General features: G+C 41.8%; 1 protein-coding gene across 1 annotated transcript in view; it reads left to right on the top strand.

Annotated features, from left to right (window-relative positions):
* The first annotated feature begins 270 nt into the window (after positions 1-270).
* Positions 271-18091, top strand: part of ADAM22 (ADAM metallopeptidase domain 22) — a 136382-nt gene continuing 118561 nt past the window's right edge. Inside the window, exons 1-3 of the mRNA XM_075706527.1 lie at positions 271-328; positions 512-660; positions 17990-18066. Of these exons, the coding sequence (XP_075562642.1) occupies positions 271-328; positions 512-660; positions 17990-18066 (284 nt within the window). The remainder of the gene's footprint in view (positions 329-511; positions 661-17989; positions 18067-18091) is intronic.

Genomic DNA, 18091 nt, shown 5'->3' on the forward strand with positions numbered 1-18091 from the left:
GCACCGGTACCTCACGCCTTGGCGAGCGACTACATTTCCCAGCACTTCTCTCTTCCAAGCGGGCTCTGCGGGGAGCCTCGCCGGCTCTCGCCATCTCCTTCCCTCGCAGGGGGCTCGGCGCGGCGGCGGGGCGGAGCTCGGCAGCCCCGGCCCCGCGGCAGCCGCGGCCCCGCAGCCCTCCCTCCCCGCCCCCCCCGCCCCGTGCAGGCGCGGAGCCGGCGGCGGAAGCCGGGGCGGCAGACGGCGGCGAGCGGGGCGGCGGGCAGCGCCATGCGGGCTGCCGCCTGCCTCCTCTCCCTGGCGCTCTGCGCCCTGCCCGCTGCCCCAGGTGAGTGGCGGCCGCGGGGCAGCGCCGCCGCGCTTGGGGCGGGGGCGGGCGGGCGGGGGGGGGGGGGGGGGGGATGCTGCGCCGAGGGCCGCTGCGGAGCCCCGTGGAAACGGAGCCCCCGCTCCAGCCTGCGCGCCGGGGGCCAGGGCGCAGCCGGCTGACGGGTGCCTCTCCCCTGCCCAGGAGGCGGCGGGCCGGCGGCGGGGCGGCGGGGCGAGAGCCGCTTCGCGGAGCGGGAGAGCATCAGGCCCCTGCGGCTGGTGTCGGGCGGCGGCGGGGCGCGGCGGCCGGCGCTGAGCACCCGGGTGCGGAGCGGCGCGGCGCGGACGCAGGTAGGAGCGGGGAGCGGCGGGCGGCCCCGGGCACCTGCGGCCGCGGCCCGGGGGGTGCGGGGGGGTGGCGGGGGGCGCGGGGCACGCTCCCCAAAGGCAGGAGAGGCGGCGGCGCGGCGTCTCGCCCGCAATCCCCCCCCCACCCCTAAGTGTGTTTTTACTGCCGAAGGATGAGGCTGGTTTTAAAGCGTTGCTCGGTGAAACGCGCGGCTCGTTTCCCGGCGCAGCGCTGGGAATGCCAGTCCTGCTGCAGCAGCGCTCAAACGAGTTAAAATGGTCCCCGCGCCTGTGGGTGCCCTCCCCCGGCGGCCAGCGGGTGCTCCGGGCGGGCAGAGCCCGCTGCCTGCGGCTCCGGGGCTTGCAGGGCCGGCAAATGAAAAGTTGCGGTGCCTTTGCGACAGCTGGAGTGGGAACGCTGCAGCTCAATTTGGGTTTCTGGCTGCAGTGTGGGCAGGGTGGGTTTGTGTTCTGTGGGCTCGGATGCGTGCTTTTTAAAAAATGGAAATTGGAAGTCGGAAGGGGGTTGCTTGAAATGTAACGCGTGAACTTAACGTAGCAATTGAACTTGCCTATTACTACCCAAACTGGGGGATGGCTTCAGATTTGTTACGTGAAGACCAGTCCCTATAGCTTTTAAGAAAGAGCTACCCCAATTTATATTAAAATACAGTGACTGTAATCTTGATCGCTAAGCATCATATTTGAAGTGGTACATGGCTGTTACATCTAAAGGGAAAAACATTGATTCTATGCTATTACAGGCAAAGAACGTAAAAAAATTTCTGCATTTTGAGGTAACTGCTGGCATCCAAGATGGGTTGCAGGCCTCCGTCTGTTCCTTTTCCAATTGACTACTGTCCATTTAAGAAACAAAATAGCTGAAAAAATTGTCTCAGTTTTCTTTTTTATAATCCATAAAGTATAAGCACTGACAGCTTGCATTCTTTTTGTGTAGCTAAATAATAAAAAGTCTTTTCATAGCATATTTATTTGCCTCTGAATGTAACTAATTCTATGTAAAGATTTTTCAGATGCGAAAGCCATATTTATGGTACAATAAAATACGATTCTAAAAGTTCCAAAATGGGTGCTTTGCTTAAAACAGGGGAAAAAAAAAATCCTCTCAGTATTTGAGGATTCTTTGAAGACCCTTGGACATTCACAAGTTCAAACGTTATGTGACGTGTCTGTTTAAAAAATAGTAATGGTTGCATTTGGCTCTAGTATTAGGATTCAAATACTGGTCTTAAAGAACAGACTTAATTAATGGGTTTTGTTTTCCTGAATGTCTCAACTTTTATTCAGCAAATCTTATGCTTATAAAAAAATTTCAAGTGATCCTCATTTAGTTAAGTTGTTAGTCGGTATTAGTATTGCTCCAACCAGAAGAGAGAGTAACGCTAGTGGGTTAAAGAGGGTTAAATGCATTTGTTTCACAACAGTCTCCACACTGAACTGAGCTTAAATGTTGAAAGCTCTGTGAGCAACTGCAACTTTTTCTGCTGATCAAGAAGTTTCCCTCTGCTGCTTGAAATATCCCCAGCCTCTCCAATGTTATCCGATGGTTGTGACCCACTGAAGGATGCAGTAGCTGGCAGTGATTTGGAGGAAGCAAATTAAGAAGTGAAAGCAGGCTGAACCAAGTGGAGCAGTACCGATTTTCTGTGCTTCTTGCATAGGGCATGGTTGCATCCCAGTTGCAGGATACTGCCTCCCTCACCTGGAGACCGGAGTCAGCTTGGCGGTGACAGACCAGCAGTGTGGCTGCCTTTGCTTAACTGAAGTTTTGTAGAAGCTGTATTTAGGAAGGTATTTTTGCGGTGATAGTGTTAACTGTTGCAGTTGAGTAATTTAATACCGAGTCTTAAAATCTAGCATCCCATAAAAAACTCAACACCTTTACCTCTGCCAGAAGGCTTATCAAAGTTATGGACTAACAGTTAACTTTTACGGTTGCTTTTGGGTGGCTGACAAAAGTCACGTGAAGTATAAAGATACGAAGTGCTGGATTCTGCTCACACGTGAAGAGACACCCATGCCAGCCCTGAAGAGTTAACAATCCAAGATCAGTGGCATATAAAGGGTAGGAGAACAGAGGTGCACTCTTCATCAATAAACTTTTCATGTGTATTAGTTCGTTTTACAATTAAATGCACTCGGACTGTGTCCATGCCCTATTCTATCCATTGTCTTTGGACAGCTGCGTATCAGAGTTAGAAAAACCAGTCTTGAATAGAGATTTCAAACCAAAGCTGATGGCCTTGTGGATTAGTTTAGGGAGGATGCTTCCTGGAGGCGGTTGAAGCATTCAAGAAGAATCTCTGATGGCTGAAGGACAAGCAGCTGTGTCTAGAAAAGCAAAGAGACCTGAATAGGATGGTGCAGTCAGAGGACTAGACAACGAGGCTGTAACTGTTGAATTAATGTAAAACAATGTAGTTGTGTTTTGAATTGGATAAAGATAAAAGGGGGGGGAGAGAGAGAGAGATAAGCTGGAGAGAAGGAAGTTGCATTAAATCGGATCGGATTCTTTTAATTCCTGGATGAAAGCTTTAGCTTCCGAAAGGGCAGAAATCATACAACGGGGATGTAAGCCTGAGTTTGGAATTGCACAAGGGGAAATGAAGATGGTCGTTCAGGGGAAAGCAGAAGCAAAGTGTGGCCTTTGCAGATCAGGAGTTTCAGAACAGGCTTATAATGGAGTTGAGCCAGAGGAGTGAAATACGAGAAAAGGAGGTGAAAGAAGGGAATTGAAGGCAGAAGTGACTGGGAAGTGATGGTTGGCAGATTTCTAAACATCCCTGGGTTTTTTCAGCATTTGCTGAGGTTTTTCTCTAGTAACCTCCTTTGTTTTGTTTGTTTGTTTTGGGTTTTTTGGGACATTGCCATAACTATTGACTGACTTCTCTACATGCATGCTTTACTATTAAATAGTATAGGAAATAGCCTATGTACTCATCCTAGAAACCCAGAATGTAATTGCCTAAAAACCAAAATCAACGTGCTTACCACTGTAGTTGTCTAAGATTGCTGGACTTCAGAGCACAGCACAAGGCAAATGCTGTAGGCTATTATATATTCATGTCATTAATGTTTTAACATACAGTATATAGTGGACATTGGAGAATTCACATGACTTTGGGTTTCTGCTTTTAATTCTACCATGGAATAGAGTCACTACCGTAGCGGTGACATTCCTGCATTTCAATTTCTCTGTTTCCCAAAGGGGGCCTATTAGCAGCTGCACAGCACTTAATCTAAAGAGTAATCAAGATAAGATATATCTGAGAATATGCTGATATTAATATTATCGTTAATGCAATCCAGGATCCTAGCAATGGACACTTAATTTACTGTTGCATAAATAAGTGTATTAGAAGATGAATGTCCTCTATGGCAGGGACATTCAGTGAAGGCTAGGCTAAGATTTTTGTGTTTAAAAGAAAGAGAGTTTCTATTGTGGACATTTATAAAGAACCTTTTAACTCCATGCCTTGAGCCATATTTTGGTATTGTAAGAAGCACAGGGAAAATCACAAGTTTCTTAATACTTTCCTTTAGTCAATACTGTGCAGGTGTATTCTCCATTAAAATGTGGGAATGTGTAAGCATTCTTTCCCACTGCCTGTATTTGTTCTTCCACCTGTGAAGGAGAGCAAACCAAAGCACAAAGTATGCCTTTACAAACTTGAGTCTGTAGTCTATGTCAGCGCCTGATTTGGAGGACCTTTTTCATAATAATTTTCAGTGGATCCAATGTTCTGGTTGCAAAGATGGGATTAATTTTCTAGCTGGAGATTAGAGTACCAGACCTCTACATGCCTTCACCCAACAGATGCCTTCCCTCAACCCTATGTATAACTTAATAGTGATCTTGCGGTCAGCCGGAGACTGCCGCTCAATGCCAGCAGAGAAGGGTCCCAATTCTCCTTGAGGCCAGCACTTTGTGGTCATGCTAATAGGTCTGCACACACAATCTGAGGGATGACATTGTTCATCTTGTGGCTTTCACTGCATTATCTGTTTTTGTTATATCTAGGCGTTGATACAGAAATTTGGCAGATTTGCTATGATTTTCAGTGGGAACAAGGTCCTGACTCGGTGACCTACTACAGACATAGATTCACTCATCTCTGCTGGCTGTGCAAAACATTCGTAGTATAGCAACCTCTGTTTCTCAACCTGGTTTTCACTTGCTCATTGCCAGTTGTCATGAAGGTACGCTGGATTCCTTCCGAGTGAGTAAAAGGGCTGACCTGATTGCGGGAAGCCTGGTGTGAAGGGGCTCCAGGACTGAAATGTGTTTGGAGGTAGATGTGCGTCTTGTTTGTAGTCCAGAGTGACTCAGTAGTTTTCAGCAAAGTATTTAATTGTCTTCCACAGTCTGCATTCCTGAATTGTTTGTGACCAAATGATACAATTCCATACATTGATTTGGAAGCATGGCTTACAAATTTCTTAAATAACTTCTTATTGCTAATAATCAATTGCAGAGAAGCTCTGCTCTGTCATGCTGAGCTTGCATAGCTCTGCTTGCACTTGGAGTTGAAATCTTCATTAGTTATTCAGGTGCTGCCTAGTCTTTGCTATTGGATTCTTTGACTTCTTGGCCTCTCACTTCAGTCTTCGAACAGGATATCCCTATTCTTTGCAGGTGCTTCTGATACTGCTGACTTTGTTTGAAACATTCTTGCTTTCTGTTCTGACGCTGTCAACTTCTGTTGGTATTACAAGTTCCCATTGTTTGGTAGTTCAAACCATTAGAATCTGTGGTTAAAAAATGAGTTCTGACTGTTGAGGGGCTTATAAAACAGGTCTAGATTTTGGGACTGATGGATGATGACTGTTGGAAAGAGAAGTGTCATGAGAAATTGCCCAATTTTAAAAATTCTTTTCTGCCCACTTAATCAAATGACTGCTGTCTCTTGGAGAAACTTAGGCACAGTTTTTGATCAACATATCACAAAACCAGAGGGGGAGGAGGCTAAAGTGGGACTGAGGCTGTAGTGAGCAGTAAGAACATGCATTTGGTGTACCGCCAGATTTAGTTTTCTTCCTGCCTTGTTGCCTCTTCTCCCTCTTTCCTTAAGGTTTATAAGGCGTTTGGCAAAATGTGTGTGATACTTTACTGTATGTTCAATGTAAGCAGTTCTGCAACATTCATGTAAGGATAAGACACTTCACCAACCTAGAAATACTCTATTTTATGAATATGTGAGTGACAGTTAAAATATCAAGATTCTTGATGCAGGTTCTGCCTTCCTGAAGAGAAAGAAAAAGTGCTGAAAGCCAAACTTTGCTATAGATTGCCGCATGCTGCAAGGGCATTGAGAGTGCCCTTTGATTTCTGATGTAGGAGGGGCTTTCAGATATGCCTTTTTATAACATGTATATATTCATAGTGTGTTTTGGTATTTTATAGGCAAAGAATATTTAAAATTTCTAATTTATCCTTCTTTGCAAGCTCATTTCAGGGAAAGAAGAGATGAGATTTGTTATGACAGTAAATGAATATGTCCAAAAAAATCATGCAGCAAAAAACCTCTGGTAGCTGCTACTTCCGAGTTCATGTTGCAGAAATATCGTATCAAGACTCAGATTTCTAGGGGTGATTAGACAACATAGGTATCTTTGAAAATCCTAGTCTGGGTAAAAGGGCTGCATGGGAAATCTTTGTTTTGTGGTATCTTCTCGTGCTTGTGGCATAGCAGAGCTGAAAAGAGAGCTATTCCAAAAGCCATGGCTTAATCTCATGAAACAGGCTTATGTACAGTCATGAAGGATCTTAAAGGCTCAGAAGTAACAACCCTTATAGAAAATATGTTTGCCAACGTTTGCTTGTTACCATGATCAATGTAGTAACTGCAAAGTCTGACAGAAAAGTCCTTTCCAGCTCTGGTAATCAATATCTACATTCACTCCTTATCTGCGTTGCTGCCGCTGAGTGCAGGATCAAACTGAATATTCTTCCTGCCACTGTTTCACTGAGGATACCTGCTTTGGGACCTTTGTTGTGGGTCATGATCTGCTCTGACGCATTTGTGATGCAGAAACGTGTTGCATTCCAAGTAATGATAAATTTTGCAGAGATTACCCAAAGTATGGAGGAACTACATATGAAGTTAACAGGCACTCTAAAATGTTTGCTCCGAGAGCATTATGGATGTACATTTAACACTGTCATGGTAGATCTGGCATTATATTATTCTTCTGGTACTTCAGGTCCCCTTTGTAGTCTTCTCACTAATTATACCAGTCTTTAAGTGACTCAAGACTAACAACTTTTCTTAGGGCTTTGCTTGTTAAAACATTATTGCAGTTATCCTGTCAAACACTGCTTAAAGGTCAATCGAACTCTGTAAAACCTTCAAAAGCCTGGTAAGGTTCAGCTCTCTAAATTGTGGGTCCTTCTGGCTAGTGCTGTCTCAGTGCTTTTTGCTCTCAAATCAGCTCTGTCGAAGTTTGTGGTCCTTCTACTTACTGCATCCGCCTCCTGCTAGGCTTCTCTCCCTTGAGAGGATGGGGATCCTTGTCTTTGGCTCCCATGGGTTTGAGCCAAAGTCGCTTCTCCTCCCTGGTAGACTGCCCTTCTGCTTCAGGGGAAGTAGCTCACTGGGCTACTGTCAGATGATCTGGTTGCCAGCCCAGGCCCATGCCTGTTCTCTGAGTCTGGATAACTATGGATGTGGAGGGTGAAGTCCAGCACTATCAGAGAATCAAGCCCACTGCTCTTGGATACAGGGATGTCTTTCTACACAATATCTCTTTCTCATTCATCTACTGATATGCTTCAGTTTTTTGGTCCCTAAATAATCTTTTTTCCAAGAAACGTTGTAATTGTTCTTTTTTTGCATTTTAACCACAACTGCTAAGTTTTACATCTCCAAAAATCACTGTGACTCCCATTCTGGCTCTGTTCTCTCTAGTTTTGACTCCTCCTTTAATTTATTTTAAACTATGTCAAATTTACTATGGTTGTCTGTGGAAAACTTTCAGACAAGAAAGCCTTCTGACCCTTCTAGTCATCTTCTTCCCTTTGGCTTGTCAGTGGCCTCGTGGGTATCGTATCGCTATGCTGTTCTGAGGAGATGTCTTTTGAAGTGGGTAAAGGATCACAGAGGCCTGTCAGATGAACTTTTGCTCTTCATAGCCACAGATGCTCCCTGATAGTACTCCTCTGAAGCCATTGCAATATTTGCATTAATCTGAGGAGGAGAAATCATTGCTGCAGGGATGAACCGCGCAGTGGCAGCTGTGCTGAGCCACAGCCGAGTGTGGAACCATGTCTCTCTCCGCAGATGGAGGTGTGTTCAGCGCAGAGGAGAGCTTTGAGCATGGAACATTATATGTGTGCAAGCTTCTTAATACTTTAGTGGGATGAGTGTGTGAGGGAAGGCTCATGTTTTTTCCTGGAAACTTTATTGTGTGATCATTAGGATGAGAGGAAATGGGCTTGGGCTGCGCCAGGGGAGGTTTAGGTTGGAAATTAGGAAAAATTTCTTTACGGAAAGGGTGGTCAAGAATTGGAACAGGCTGCCCAGAGAGGTGGTGGAGTCACCATCCCTGGAAGTGTTCAAAAAACGGGTAGATGTGGCACTTTGGGACATGGTTTAGTCCAGTCTACCCTTGATTGGCTTAGAGTAGCCTTGGTAATGTTAGGTTAATGGTTGGACTGGATGATCTTAAAGGTCTTTTCCAACCTAAACGATTCTATGATTCTGTGATCATTGAGCAGCAAAGGTGGCTGAAGAGCTGCACAGGAGTGCTGAGCACATGGACAGGATGGGTTCTGCCAGGCTGTGGCGTGCACTTCATGACAGGGGTTGGCTGGTTGGGTAAGTTCAAGTGGAAAGCCAATGTCGCCTGGAATTAAGGACATGATTATGTAGAAATCAAAGGAAGTGGCAAATGATGTAGAGCTGTTTAACTGTTGAGACAGGAGGAGTCCAACTTAAAAACTGGATTCAGTTAAAGAAAGTTAAGCAGCATGGCATTGCTGCTGAGCATTTGCCGTTAGACAGTGAAATCTGGCGATTCCTCCGGTAGTTTGATCAGCTCTGATTTGTCTACCTACACCAAATTCACTCTACAATCTTTTTCTTTTTTTTTTTTTTTCCTTCTCCCCTTAAATTGAAATGAATGTTCCCAGAGCAGAAAACTGTAGCAAGTGACCATGCTTTAGAAAAAACATGTTCCAGAATGTACTGTTAATACAAGGTTTAGAAAACCTTTGTGTGGGTAAAGGCCCTTTAACGGTGCCTTGATACTGAAAGTGTGATGTACGTGAGCGTGGAGGCTACAGTCCTGACTTACAGCTCAAAAATTGCTCAGAAGAGTATATAGGAACACGGTCTGTTCCAGAAATGTCTCCTTGGGGTATTTCAGCCCCTGAAATTCTGTGGGAATGAAAAAAATCCATCAGCTGTTTCAGAAAATATATACAGTGAAAATGTTGATTCATTTTGATCTCCTAGGCTCTATCAAGAGGAAAATAAGTTTTGAATTGTGCTTTTCTCGCACTTTTCAACTTTAAAAGGACTTTGATACTTGAACGTAGAGGGTGAGTCATATTTAAAAAGTATTATCTGTGGAATTGATTGAGCAATGAATGTATTGGCATGCCTAAGAGTCTGCAAGTTTTGTCAAGCTCTTCTTAGCCTGTAGGGCTGACAAAATGTTAGTGAACTTTCTGCTGTTGCCAGAGAACCGTTTATGGGAAAAATTAGCCATGTTGGTATGCTCTAGGTGTCAAAGAGTTCTTGTTACTTCCAGTGGGACAGGCTAATCTTTTGCTAAGCTTTCTTCTGTATATAAACTAAATGTAAGGCCAGTTGAAAATGTTTGGAATATGTCATTGTGTTGCTGAAAAATGTTTTGGTTGCTGATATGTGCTGTATAAAGGAGCAAAGTTAGTGTACACTCTTTTTATTACATTTGAATGCTTTATTTGTAATGTAAAGGCAGTGTTAATGGAGGGTTTCTGCTGATTCTTCTGGTAGTGGAACTCTGTTCCTTCGTTTCTGAAGCGTACAAGAGATGCTGGAAAGGGGGCCTTTCTCTAAACGTTATTGATTCCTTTCAGAGCTTGGAAAACATGCAACTAAAAATGACCTCAAGGCACCATCTGCTTCAGTGAGGGAAATGCCTTCGCTCCTCTTGACTGTTAGATCTGTTGAGCTTTCCTTCTTGCCTAAATGGCGTCCTCCTTGAGACAATAGTCCTTTCTACAGCTGAATGACACAGTGATCCAGATGGGTTCCTCCTCAAGGGCTGCTTACGGCATGTGTGTTGCTACCCTTGTTCTGTGTTCTCTCCCCCTGCAGATGCGTTGTGCGTTGGTTGTTTGCCTCTCACGCTGCAGCTGTGCACGCGTAGCCGCTCATTTGGCCTCTGCCCGCTCGAAACTGCCAGGCATCCGCAGGAGAAGCGGGTATTTCACTGAAGAGAGATTTTCCTTGTTTGAGTCCTTTCCCTCTGACCTCATGCTTCTTCACAAGGCAGTAGGTTCACTGTCTAGTTGCGCAGTCGAGTCCTGTAGTACCTAGTGAGACAGATGGAACGCATTGCTCTACCGCTGTTGTATCTAGCATTGCTCTTCATGTTATACCTGACCCTCCGAAACCTCCAGTCGCTGTGGGGGGCAATGGAAACTGCGACTTCCCTACGTCACAGGGCGAGTCTGTTTGCTCAGCTCCCCAGCCTCAGTTTTAGAAGTGTGATCTTTAATGGGCATCAAAGTTTTTGTAGGAGTTATGGCAGGAAAGCATCTGAACTTTACAAGTTTTCATTCATGACTTTCTTTTGTTTCCTATTTGTCACCCAGTACTTTATTAATCACCCTTGTAATAACCTATTCTATCATACTTTTCCAAGCCATTAGTCTTTGATGAAGAACCTTGTCAAATGCATTTTAAAAACGTGAGGTTGAGCAGTCAGCAATTTTTCTGGTTTTGCCCCAACAGTGATATATTTAAGACCCCTTGCACATTAGTTAAATGCGACCTTTTATACATGAATCTTTGCTGCCTCCCTTTCAGAAAAAGAAAAAAAAAAAGAGTATGGCTTCCCAAAAGTTCTTGCAGTTCTTCCTTTCACTGGGATATGAAGACTTTCACAACAACGGAAGTTACAGTAATTAGTCTCATAGGAAATCAAAAGTTATAACTAAAATTTTCTTAAAGTCAAACTAACATCATCTGCTGTACATAAAAGCACAGCGAGTATAAGATCCGGTACCACGGGGGTTTTCTGGTGCTGGAAACAAGTGTTAGATTGCCTCTTGGGAAGCAGCATCTTGCCCATTCAGTTACTTAAATTTTTCCTTTTAGATCTGTGAGATCAAATGGTAGTTCATGCTAAATTTGCTAGCAGTGACAGCTCGATAGTTTTCCTGTCTTCATTGCTCCGTCATTTAACCTTGGGTGAATTTTTGAGAAAGATGAAGTGGAGGAGAGGAAGGAGAGTAGTTTTCAGGGGAAAATAAGAATTATTTTTTCTTAGTCAGTTTGTTGTAGCTGTTCAAAGATGCCCACGGTTTTGGAGTGTTGTCTGAAGGTCTAGGGTGAGATGCATGAGCAGATATAGCCGAGTCCAACAGAGCTCTGTGTCGTGTTTCTGTAGGACCTCTGAAGGATCCCGGCTGCTACCCAGGTATTGGATCTGCAGCAGTGATACCTGTGTAATACATGACATCAGTCTGTGCTCAGGTTTCCTTCTTCCTGGTGCTGATCCCCTCATCCGTATTTCTGAGGACCCCTTTTACTTTATCGTATTGAATAAATACAAACAGCCTCTGATTTCAAAACAGCAAATACATAATAGAAGGGATTTTTTTGTTTGGGTTTTTTTTTTTACTGTTGAGAAGAATAATTACTGGCATTTTAGAGGTACAAGCAGTCCTTGCTTCTGACTCTGATTTCATTGATAGTATGATGTTTATGCGGAGAAAAGCTATTTTAGGTCATGTTTACGACTTTGTCAAGATCTTCATCTGTTGAGAGCTGGCGAAACCCCACCAAAGTGAACTGGGGCATGGCACTGCACTCCGGCTGATGATGTTTAACTCCCCCTCTGCCCCACCCTCATTTGGCATGGAGAACAGATATGTGATCCAGGATTCAAAAATGAGCATGGACATCTTAAAATCTTTTCTTATTTCTAGCTTTTCCTCAGAATAAATGACTTATTTACTAAATGTACCCCAACGAGGCAGCTGTAAAAGCCTTTTCATCAAACCATGCTTCTATTCTGCATTTTTTTCATTAAATAACTTTTTTTCCCCCTAAAGAAAGCCCCATAGATATTTCGATTTATGCATTAGATAAAAAGAGAGAGTTTGCATGAAAAGTGGCAAATAATGGTGATTAATATAGCAAATGAGTGCCTATAAATATTTTGAGAATGCTAGGGGAAGTAAAAAAGAGATTTTGCAGTTCTTTAATGTGCTGTGATATCTGAATCCAGTTCAGTGACACTGAACTTTTGATTAAAATTAGATATTTGCAAATGGCAATAGAGGGGCTGAGGAAATAATGTTGCATTTATGTTTTATTGTTTATTTTTTAAAAGTGATTCTTTGGCTTGGAGATATTTATTCTTATTATTAGACCTAGGCTTATTTCTGAATTTTGCCTCTGAGCAAAGTGGTGTGGTTTTTTTTTTTTTTTTCTTCCCAGTGCAAGTAGAAAACTAAGTTTTTGAACAAATCTCTTATTTTATGTACAGCAACAATATACTGTGGTTTTATTACAATAAACAAAAATTGTCTTTTTGTAATGTGTACATGTGCTACTTAGCACTGTATTCGTCTACTGTAGCAGAAATTTATGATTGTTTTCAAAACCACAGTTGAAATTCTTTCTAGGTAAATCTACATAAAAAGATTAATATATATTTTTTCATTTAATTTCAAGAATGTATTTATTTTGATTTCCAATGGACTTACCTGCGTCCTTAGTGAACTTAAGAAACAGCCATTTCATACGTACTTAAAGGATTGTTAACAAGCTGAGGTTTCTGTTCTGTTAAACGGAGGGCGTGAAATTAAATTAATATCTAAGGAATGTGTTATTTTGTAAATGTGACTGACTCCTAGAGTGTCTGCTATAAAACCTCATTGTTTTTACAAGCTCTGAAGCACAGCTTTTAAGTTCTCTCTTGCTATAACATTCTGTATTATTTTCTCTCTTGATTCTCTTGATGCTCTTCTTCTGAGTCTACAAATTTGATCAGAATCTTTTAATTAGAAACCACAATGCTATAAATAGTAGTAAATATAAAATTCCTTACATCAAAGGGCAAGCATATAAATAGGATTTTCTCATCTTTTTTTTTAAAAGACATTATTCTATTTTGATAGAAATTATTGTTATCTCTTCCAGCAAAACTTATTAAAAAGCATCTAAGTACTTTATGCAGGATACTTCAGAAGTAAGAAACCTGTATTATGACGAACTGCACATTATATCACAATATATTTTAATTCTCTTTTTTCTTATTTTAATGGGGAAAAAAATTAGTCATTATGTTACTATGCTGCTTTCAACACCCAACTAATTATACACAATGTGAGGAAAATTTCTAAAATATTTCCTTTCAAAATTCTTGTTAGTTTGATTATTAAGAAGGTGTGCAGCTTGTAAGTGTTTCACTGGTGATTAAAATATTTGACCTATTTGAAATGAAAATCTTCCAAACATATTTAAGGTTAGTTACAGTACAGTGCAATGAGGCTCACCATTGATTTGCAATGATAGACATTGACTGTAGTTTATGAACTATTACACTATTAGTGTATCCCCTTTGGAGAGATGCTCATTCTTCAGGGCCAGTTTCTGGAGAAGGCTGATCCCCATCAGGAGTACTTGAGGGACTGTATCAGAAATTATCATTATTCTCTTGTTTTTCTTCATAATAATAGATGAATTCGTAATAATATTCTTCGTAATAATAAGGAGTCGTACTTGCTGCTGATTGCCCATCTTCTCTGTTACTGCAGTCATCCCTAAAGCATAGAGCAGGTGATTCAAAATAATTGGAATCACATCCCTCTTGGTTTGGCAGGAAGGTTTGCATACCACTTTTTGTTTTTCTAGGATTCAAGCTTTTAATATTTGTTTTAGATAAAGTATCTTTGTGCTTAGTGATTTGAAATAATCCTTTCCACTCCATTTACTTTTGATTCCTTTCAGATGTTCACTGAGATGCTTAAACCTTGCAATCTTTGACAAAAGCTAGCTCTCCCATAGTTGCATTGAATGCATGGGATGCTTAGTATTTTCTGTAGGGGGGCTTGCAGGGTAGTACACGTTATGTGCCACTAGAAATTGCATCTTAAAGTACTGCAGCTAATTTCAGAGTAGTTATCGATATTTTCCTTCTTCAGCTGCATGACATTAAAATTTTGGAACTTTTTGATTGTTTTGGATGCACAGGCACTGCACTTTTCCATTAAGTTGTTGGCTTCTCCTTTCCTGGCTCTTGTTCATGTTCTGCATTGAGTGCATCTCTCCTGGTCTCCGAGAACTCCCCTTTTATGACTCAGTTGTCAACCATTGATGGTTGTTGAAAAAGGCTCGAATTTTCTGAGAAAGTTCCTTGGTTTGAGAACTGAATGACATAATTGATTGTCTTGCTTCAGTGGTTTAGAGGAGCCTTTGCAGGTGTCTGTCTTGTTACATCTGCTTGAATGAGATGGTATAGATGGCATAAAAGTACTTCCTTTCTTTGGGTTCTTTTATTGATGTATGTCTATGAATCTAAGCTTCCCTTTCAGCTGGCCATTTTACCTGTTCACTGAGCAGGCAGGTAGATGTGCCTAAAAATAATGTAGAGCCAAGGCTTTTTAAAATCTGTTTCTTTATTTTGTGGTTTTTAACCAGATAGAAGAATTGTTATTCTAAAGAATGTAGTGGCTGGCACTCTTAAGGTGCAGGGTTTTTTTTACACTGAATGAGATCTGTTAGCTGTCATTGAAAAGGGGAATCTGTCTTCCTCTTCATTCTCTCTTGTGTGTCCCCTCCAGCTTCTTTCCACCGCATCTACTCATGGTGTGACTGTATAGTTTATTTGGATCAGCTTATTTGTCTGACAGAAAACAGATCCATTCCAAGTAATGATTAATTTCCTAATGCCGATCTGACTTTCTGGGTAGTCACACGACCTGACACAGGAGAGCAGGTGGGGACATGTGGCCAGGATGGGGCAGAACTGTCTGGTTTTGGCAGCAGTCCATAGTACACAGTGGTGCAGTGTACTACAACCGTGTACCAGGGTTGAAGGATTCTTTGAATCTGGAAGAGCTGCAATTTCTGGAAAGGGCTGAGTTTGGCTATCCAAAATGCGCGTCTTGGTATCTCAGAAGGTTTGAGATCCACTTGAGATATGCTTGATTGCACTTGAGCTTAAACTTAATGGTGAGCTTCCTGGGTTTGCACCACTTGTCTTGGGGGTCGTTACATCTGTGTGATGTTTTTTACCTTAGTTTATTAATAGGCATTTTCTCCCTTAAATCCACATTAACAGCTTCTGTCAGGGAGTAACTGTGGTCCAGGGTTGCCTCAGAAATACATTAGCCTTGTAATTGTTTATCTTAGAGACATGTTTGAGGGAGGAAATTTCCCAGACCAAATCAATATGATGCAATATACCTAGCAGTTAAGAACCAAACCAACCAAAAAAATAAACCCTAGTCATTTTTGCTCTTATAGTGAATGAGGTGAATACATTTCAATGACGAATGCCTACAGTTAGTATATGTACATTTAGAAATTTAAGCTAGGCTTTTTATATTCTTCCTTACTGATGAATTCTCTTTTGGTACCAGCATATGGTCGTATAAAAGACTTGGTTATAGTGAGTATACAGATCTAAATGATGGCATATGTAGCTATGTTGTTAACAAACAGAAATAATAAAGTGCTGTAGAGCATTCTTTGCATTTAATGATGTGATGATGAAAAGCGAACAGCTGGGCTGCCATTACTCCTTTGATCAGAAAGCAGTTGTTGCGGTGCAGGTAGGCAAATGAAGATTAGTTAAGGTTAGCAACATGCTGCAGTGGGACAAGGGAATGACAAAACTAGCGCTGGCCCCTAGTGCCTTACTCGGTTCTCGGCCTGTCACGTCCTGTTTCTGAGCAGCAGCCTAAAAATTCACATCTAGCAAGAGACGATGGAACTTAAAAATCATTCAAGGCAAACTCTGCTGCCTGAGAGTTGGAAAAGAAATGCCAATGCTAACGTGATCATTTGTTGGTGGTTGGTTTTGCTGTATTTGTGGTTGCATTAGTTGCTGCAGGCCAGAAACAGCTAAATGGCGGTCCCACGTGTGGGTGGCTGTACGTGCTATGGGCGTCCGTCGTTGCCTTACCGGTACCAGCTGGCTGTGTCACGGGTCAGTTGGGACTAGCTTGAATCCCTTAATTTCAAAAAGGGATCAGAATGGGTGATGTGAGGAAATTACTGAGTTACTGCTTTTTTTTTTTTTTTTTTTTTAGGCTTTTAATATTGATGGTAATTAATCACTGAAATTATTTACCCAGATAAGCTAAACTATGTGTTATATTCAGTTAGTTGGTATAATATAATATATAATATAATAAAAGATTATACATTTGTTCTAAAGGGATGCTCTTAAATCATCCAGAAATTACAAGAACCGGTTACTGAAGAGCTGTGGCCTGTGTTACAAAGCAGGTTAGATGTAATGGGGATAGCTGAAAGGATATCGGAGTCTGTGAATTGCATCTACTGAGAGGCCATCTAAGAAGCTTTCCAGTTAATACTGCATCCTTCTAAACTGTAATGTAAATATCTGGAATTTCTCATCATGCAATTTTGCATGCACATTCACTGCAGTGGTACAGCTAGGCGTTTTTATAGAGGGCACTCAGCCTGAGCATCCTGTAATAAGAGAAGCTGTCTTGACTTTTTTTTTTTTTTAAAAGGAATCAACTCTTTGTAAATATGTATTCATGGTTGTTGTCTTTTTTATTTATTAATACTCTTGCTTATGTATATAGACATAAAAAGAAAATTCTACTGTAGGGCAACTAAAAAATGTAATAAAAAAGTCATGATTCCCTCGACTTTCCGTTTCTTTGTTGCTGTTCTTTTCCAGGGAAACTGGTATTCTCAACTCTTCTGGATTCAATGCCTATTGAAAGCCTGCCAGTAGTTTTAGAGAGAGTGAATTTGATGATTCACATTATCCCATCCTGTCCTGTGTTTCCCAGAGTTTTCAATAAATCATTTGTTACAGTTGTACTATCCTGTACTGTATTTATTTAGAGAAGGTAGTTTAGAGTTGTAAGTGGTTCTTCAGTGTTTCCTCTTAGATTCCTCTGTCTACATGCTTCAAATCTTAATGTGCAGATTTCAGTGGAAAGAAAATAAGAACAAAGTTGAAACTGCTCCAAAATGTCTGAAAGTAGCTTTTCTTATTAATTAGTTAAATAACATGGCTGTTCCATTTCTTGGGAGTTTTCAGGTCTAGAAACAACTGTTGCATTTCCATTGAATAGCTGAGTATTTTCTTCCGCTACTGCTAGAATAAATATTCTATTTCAGGCAGACCATGAGTTACAAAGTATTCCCATGTTTATTCTCTATAGGATGGAATGAAAGCAATTAATTTGGGGAAAATACATGGCAAAGAAAGAAAGAAAGAAAGAAAGACTCTAGCACCCATTTTTCTTTGGTTTTAGTGACTGCTCAGGGGGTTGGAGTTTTGGGAGCCTTTTGGAGGAGATGGGTCACAGGGTGGTGAGTCAGAGCTTTACAGAAAACGCAACTAATCTGATTTTAGCCCATTGCTATCACCTCACTATGTGGGCTTAAATGAGAGTCTGTCTGAATGAACAGTTTCTTTCAGGTAATGTCGGTGAGATTTGTGAGTGTATCCTGGTCTGACCAAACTGGTAACGGCTCAGCTGTTCTCCACCGGTCTGTGTCCAAGAGTCAGGTTAAGGAACGAGTAACACATTAGCCAGGGGAAGTTTTCCACTTGTGTTTGCTCAGGGTTTTGCTCAGGATGGAAATTCAAAGAAAAGAGCAGTTTCCTACGGTCTGCATGGGTTAAGATGGGGGGTTACTTAAGGCAGAGCCTCCCAGTCACAGGTTGTGGTGTTGGGAATTCTTGAATAAGCCTCATAGATTCAGAAAACAGATCTCTTATTCATTATCATAGACTGCTTTGTCCATTTCAATGCAATTTTTTTGCTTAATGGCGTATCGTTAATTAGTAAATATATTTACTTTATGTGTCCACAGACCTGTACGATATGTTTTGTTGTAGCTGAATACTAATTCCAGTCTTTTCAATATTGCAGTCTACCCACATTGCTCGAGCCAGCTTCCAGGTTGATGCTTTTGGATCATCTTTCATCCTAGATGTGACGCTAAACCAGTAAGTAATGACTGTATCTTACTCT

Source organism: Pelecanus crispus, chromosome 2 (assembly GCF_030463565.1).
Source record: "Pelecanus crispus isolate bPelCri1 chromosome 2, bPelCri1.pri, whole genome shotgun sequence".
NCBI lineage: Eukaryota > Metazoa > Chordata > Aves > Pelecaniformes > Pelecanidae > Pelecanus > Pelecanus crispus.